General features: G+C 44.9%; 1 protein-coding gene across 1 annotated transcript in view; it reads left to right on the top strand.

Moving 5' to 3' along the window:
* Positions 1-354: 354 nt before the first annotated feature.
* The window catches only part of GALM (galactose mutarotase), a 71,015-nt gene continuing 65,369 nt past the window's right edge, over positions 355-6,000 (top strand). The window contains exon 1 of the mRNA XM_030799360.1: positions 355-745. Coding sequence (XP_030655220.1) covers positions 556-745 — 190 coding nt within the window. The 5' untranslated portion in view covers positions 355-555. The remainder of the gene's footprint in view (positions 746-6,000) is intronic.

The following is a 6,000-nucleotide window of genomic DNA, read 5'->3' as shown; positions in this document are numbered from 1 at the left end:
GTGCTGGGATTACAGGCGTGAGCCACCGAGCCCGACCAACTACTACTGTACTTCTTACCCCCTGTATCAGAGTTAAAATCGAATTTTCTCCCAAGATCGGTCTCACTGTAAGTCTGCTATCTACATTTTCCCGTTCTTCGTCTGATAGCCACCGACATTAATGACCAGCTCATTACATGTTGAGGTGTGGGGAGATGGGGGTAGAACACTGTCAACCCAGGATTGGAGTTTAGAAAGACTACAGGCCCCAAAATGCAATATCACCTCCTAAAAACTACCATTCCCAACATGCAATGCAAGCAGGGCGAGCCAAGCAAAAGAAGTGCAAGCGTGGCTGCAAAGTTTGTCCCTCTTGTTATCCTCAGGCAAATGAATGATTTAGAAAGGCCCCAGGGGCTATTTTTTGCAGGAACGGTCACTCCCTAAATCCAGGCAAGGAAAGGGAGGAGTCTGAGCCGAGTCACGCCTCTTCTCCTGTAAACTTGGGTCGCCTCTAGCTTAGCGAGCGCTGGAGTTTGAAGAGCGGGCAGTAGCTGCACACGCCGAACTTTCTCTATGGCTTCGGTGACCAGGGCCGTGTTTGGAGAGCTGCCCTCGGGAGGAGGGACAGTGGAGAAGTTCCAGCTGCAGTCAGACCTCTTGAGAGTGGACATCATCTCCTGGGGCTGCACGATCACAGCCTTAGAGGTCAAAGACAGGCAGGGGAGAGCCTCAGACGTGGTACTTGGCTTCGCCGAGTTAGAAGGTGGGTTGAACTCTGCCCCGGGCTGCGAGCAGGCCCCAGGCCCACGCTACACACCTCCCGGATCTAGCGGGCCACTTGCAATGCGAGGGACGAAGGGGGAAAGTCGCCTAGCTTGGGACCGTCTGACTTGCAAGCGCGTGTATCAGAGAGGGCTGTGTGGCCATCTGGCATTTGGGAAAAACTATAATAAATAAGCTATGGGAGTTGGCCTCTGGTTGTCCGTTCAGGCTTTGCCCCAGTTAACGTAAAAGGTCAGCTGATGGTATGATACACTTCAGCAATCCTGGAGCAATCTTTGAACTGCCTAATCTTTGAACTGCCTGATACCTGGAGAAGGCTGGAGAGGAAAGAGCAGGCAAGAGGGGGTGTGGCTTCCACTTCTTCCCTTCTGAAGAAGGAAATTCAAATACTTGCCTCTTCTACTTCCTTCTTCCTTGATCAGATTCTCTTTGAGGCCTGGTTGTCTCAGAAATGCTCCAGTAAGCACAGTGGTTGCCTAGTACACCAGCTACCCAATAACCATTTAGGGAACAAAATAGAGAAGACCAACTCAGTGTCTTCTCAGAGATCAGGTCTCCTCCCAGCTAGGATGGACTTTTATCCCAGAATCCGTGGGCAATTAGGATCAGGCATTAATTAATACATTTGAAAACTCTATTTATCCAATGACCTCATTAAACAGGACAGACAAGGTCCCCACTCTTTTTTTTTTTTTTTTTTTTTTTGAGACGGAGTCTTGCCCTGTCACCCAGGCTGGAGTGCAGTGGTGCAATCTCGGCTCACTGCAAGCTCCGCCTCCCGGGTTCACGCCATTCTCCTGCCTCAGCCTCTCCGAGTAGCTGGGACTACAGGCGCCCGCCACCACGCCCGGCTAATTTTTTTGTATTTTTTTTTTTTAGTAGAGACGGGGTTTCACCATGGTCTCGATCTCCTGACCTCGTGATCCGCCCGCCTCGGCCTCCCAAAGTGCTGGGATTACAAGCGTGAGCCACCGCGCCCGGCCAGGGTCCCCACTCTTGCGGTTTGGCTTGGGGAGATAGACTTTAACTCAATAATTGCATAAATAAAGAATGACAATTGCAGCTTGATTGCAGCAAAGGAAAATGTACATCACGCTCTCTTAGCACCATGGTTTAACTAGACAGAAAATGAGGTGTGAAATAAGGCTGGTAAAGGGAAACTGAGAGTTAATACTCTCTGCTCAGTGGTTGGGGCATAGACAAATTCTACTGGAGAGGAGGTTTGAGGTTTTCCTTTTGGTGTGTCATTCTGTCTGTTTGGTTCTTCAGATGTGTAACTTGGCTCATGGCAGCCTGGCCAACATGGTGAAACCCTGTCTCTACTAAAAATACAAAAAAATTAGCTGAGCATGGTGGCACGTGCCTGTAATCCCAGCTAGTCAGGAGGCTGAGGCAGGAGAATCGCTTGAACCTGGGAGGTGGAGGTTGCAGTGAGCCCAGATTGCGCCACTGCACTCCAGCGTGGGTGGCAGAGTGAAACTCTATCTTAAAAAACAGAGAGCAAATTTCAGATTCCTCAGGGAAAAAAACAAAACTCAGCTTTCTGTTGAACACCATGCCCGGCTAATTTTTTTGTATTTTTAGTAGAGATGGGGTTTCGCCATGTTGGCCAGGCTGCTAGCGGGCACCTGTAATCCCAGCTACTTGGGAGGCTGAGGCAGGAGAATCACTTGAATCTGGGAGGCGGAAGTTGCAGTGAGCCAAGATTGCGCCCCTGCACTCCAGCCTGGGCAACAGAGTGGGACCCCATCTCAAAAAAATAAAAATATACTCTAATCTTTCCTTCTGCCTTTCTGTGTAACAGCTGACCATAAAGAAATTAAGACCCTCATTCCAGAGGGGTCCTGCCCCATACCCGGAGGAAGGAATGCTGCATGGGGAGGCCAAGAAAAATCTGAACACAGGCCTTGCCGAGTTTCCCCATTCACTCTATTAGCAACAGATCTCTTTTTGTCCAATCATATTTCTACATGGCTGTCCATGCTCCCTTGGACCTAAGCATAAAAATGGATTGTTTTCCCTGTATCTGTGGGTCTTCATTCTGAAAGCTCCCGTGTCACATAAAGCTATAATCAAATAACTTTGTTTGGCTTTTTTATTTATTTTTTATTTTTTTTGAGGTGGAGTCTCACTCTGTCACTCCGGCTAGAGTGCAGTAGTGCAATTATAGCTGACTTGCAGCCTCGAACTACTGGCCTCAAGCAATCCTCCCACTTCAGCCTCCCAAAGTACTGGGATTACAGACATGAGCCACTGTGCCCAGCTGTTTTGCTTTTCTCTTGTTAACCTGTGTTTGTTGTAGAGGTGTGGGCTGTGACTTACAGGGGAGATACAGAGCACTCTTACTATTTTGATGGTGCTCTGATACTACATTTCTAGTGCATTAAAACCTATGTTAACAATAAACTGGTAACAGTGGTTGTTAAGAAAGGATCCTGGGTACCCAGGGTGCAGGGGGTGGGAAGGAGACTTAATTTTCACTGTATATTCTTTTAAAACTTCAGAGTATGTAAATATATAGAAACAAACAGAGGTAAATAATTTAAAGTAATAAGACTTGACAGAGGCCGGCATGGTGGCTCACACCTGTAATCGTAGGAGTCCAAAGTGGGTGGATCACTTGAGGCCAGGAGTTTGAGACCAGCCTGGGCAACATAGTGAGACCCTGTCTCTAAAATAAATAAATAAATAAAAATAATGAAATAAATAAATTTAAATTAAAAAAAATTTTTTTCAAAGACTTGACAGAATAAGGGGTTATCTTGACATTACCATATCCCAAAAATGGTTTTGAGCCATGCGGAAGATCTGAGTGTGGATAATTCCATGAGACATGGTCCTTTTGTAACTGCAGAGTTAGATATGAACAGTCTCCAATTTCCCAGACAGGTTGTATAAACTGTTTGGATTACAGCCATAACCAGAGGTCAGAATGGTTCATTTTCTCCCTGGGAAAATGAGATTTTTTTTCTTTCATAGAATTCTAAAGAAGAAAATTATATAAATTTTTAGTTACAGTAAGAGAGGAGACCACCCCTCATATTGTCTTATGCCCAATTTCTGCCTCCAAAGAAAGAAGTAAAAACTAAAAGGCAGAAATGAAATCCACAGACAGACAGCCCGGCACTACACCCCGGGCCTGGTAGTTAAAGATCAACCCCTGACCTAAGCAGTTATGTTATCTATAGATTCCAGACATTTTATGGAAAAGCACTGTGAAAATCTCTGCCCTGTTGTGTTCCGTTCTGATTACCGGTGCATGCAGCTCCCAGTCAGGTACCCCCGGCGTGCTCAATCGATCACGACCCTCTCACGCAGACCCCCTTGGAGTTGTAAGCCCTTAAAAGGGACAGGAATTGCTCACCTGGGGAGCTCGGCTTTTGAGACGCAAGTCTGCCGAATAAAGTTCCTTCCTTCTTTAATCCGGTGTCTGAGGAGTTTTGTCTGCGGCTCATCCTGCTACAACAGCCTAGAAAAATCAGTAATGCCTCCTATGAGTTTTTCTACCTTTTTTTGTATTTAAAAATGTTTTTTGCCGGGCACGGTGGCTCACGCCTGTAATCCCAGCACTTTGGGTGGGTGGATCACAAGGTCAAGAGATGGTGACCATCCTGGCCAACATGGTGAAACCCGTCTCTACTAAAAATACAAAAATTAGCTGGGCTTGGTGGCGCATGCCTGTAATCCCAGCTTTTCGGGAGGCTGAGGCAGGAGAATCACTTAAACCTGGGAAGTGGAGGTTGCAGTGAGCCAAGATTGTGCCACTGCACTCCAGCCTGGTGACAAAGCGAGACTTCATCTCAAAAGAAGAAAAAAAAGTTTTTCTTTTTCTTTTTTTTTTTTTTTTAGTGCAATGGCGCGATCTCAGGGTTTTACCATATTGGTCAGGGCTGGTCTCAAACTCCTGACATCAAGTGATCCGCGTACCTCAGCCTCCTAAAGTGCTGGGATTACAAGCGTGAGCCACCACGCCCAGCCTAAAAATGTTTTTCATCGGCATGTCCCACCTACAGTCATTATGATTTCTTTCAAAGCCTGTGCTAAGAATATTTGCTTATAAGCCACAGGTATAAACAACCTACCCATACAATCATTGAAACGCCTTCCTTTTCATGTTTCCCCCAGTTACCACCAAAGACCTGGCTATTAACTGCCATGAGAGGCATTAAGGAAAAAATAGAAAAAGTAAATTTAGTGCCTTTAGAAAACCTGGGTTCAGAAGCAGGGATGAGGAAAAAAAAGGATCAGGTTAGAGGCTGCAGTTTAATGTCGCACACGCCCAGGAGCACCCTGGTGGGAGCATTGAAAATTCCTGGTTTAAAGTTCTGCTTCCTTCCTTAAAGCTGTGCGACCCAGGGCAATTAATTTAAACTCTCCAGACCTATTTTCTCATGTGAAACAGATGGATTGTGATGATTTAATGAGCTATGGGCTGTGATATGTGTCTGACCATATCTGACCACATATTTGATATGTCTCTGACCAGAGTGAGCAATTAATCATTTTTATCCCCTTTCTTTCCTTTGCCCCCAAATACCATCTCTCACTCTACTAGAACTTTTTATTTCACTTAATTAACACTGCAAAAAATTAACACTGTAAAAAATAGATTCATCTAGGACAGCAAGCAGCCACTAAAAGTATATAATTATCTGAGATTACTAAAGTGCTTATTAATTAAATTGTTTTCTTCATATAACCAAAGGATAAGTCATTCTGTGAATGGGGGTTTTGATTGAGAGTGGTGAGTAAATTTATTTCAGACTTTAGTGCACTCTGGCTAATTTTGGGCTGTCCGAATTGGGTGTCACATTTGTGGTCCTTGGGATGTTAGAGGAGTGGAAAGGGCCATATCCCATGATTAAGCATTTATTAATTTATTCTCGCCAGTACCTTGCCTAGGAAAAGGGGCGAGCATTTCCTCTACTCCAAGCTCAGCAATTGACTTAGCTAAATCAACATTCATGGCTTGACCTAGGAACTTTGAACATTTTCATGGAAAACAGTATTTTCTGCATTTCAAAACAAATTTTTAGCCATGCCTTATTCAGGATTTGGGGATTGTCACTTTTTGTAATTCTGATTTGATGTGAAAGCTTAGTAACTGTATTAGTCCATTTTCACACTGCTATAAAAGAACTGCCTGAGACTGGGTAATTTATAAAGAAAATAGGTTTAATTGACTCACAGTTCCTCATGGATCGGGAGGCCTCAGGAAATTTATAATCATGGCAG

This window comes from Nomascus leucogenys, chromosome 19 (genome assembly GCF_006542625.1).
Source record: "Nomascus leucogenys isolate Asia chromosome 19, Asia_NLE_v1, whole genome shotgun sequence".
Classification (NCBI taxonomy): domain Eukaryota; kingdom Metazoa; phylum Chordata; class Mammalia; order Primates; family Hylobatidae; genus Nomascus; species Nomascus leucogenys.
The sequence above is the reverse complement of the archived record's forward strand: the minus strand, read 5'-3'. Positions and strand labels throughout refer to the sequence as shown.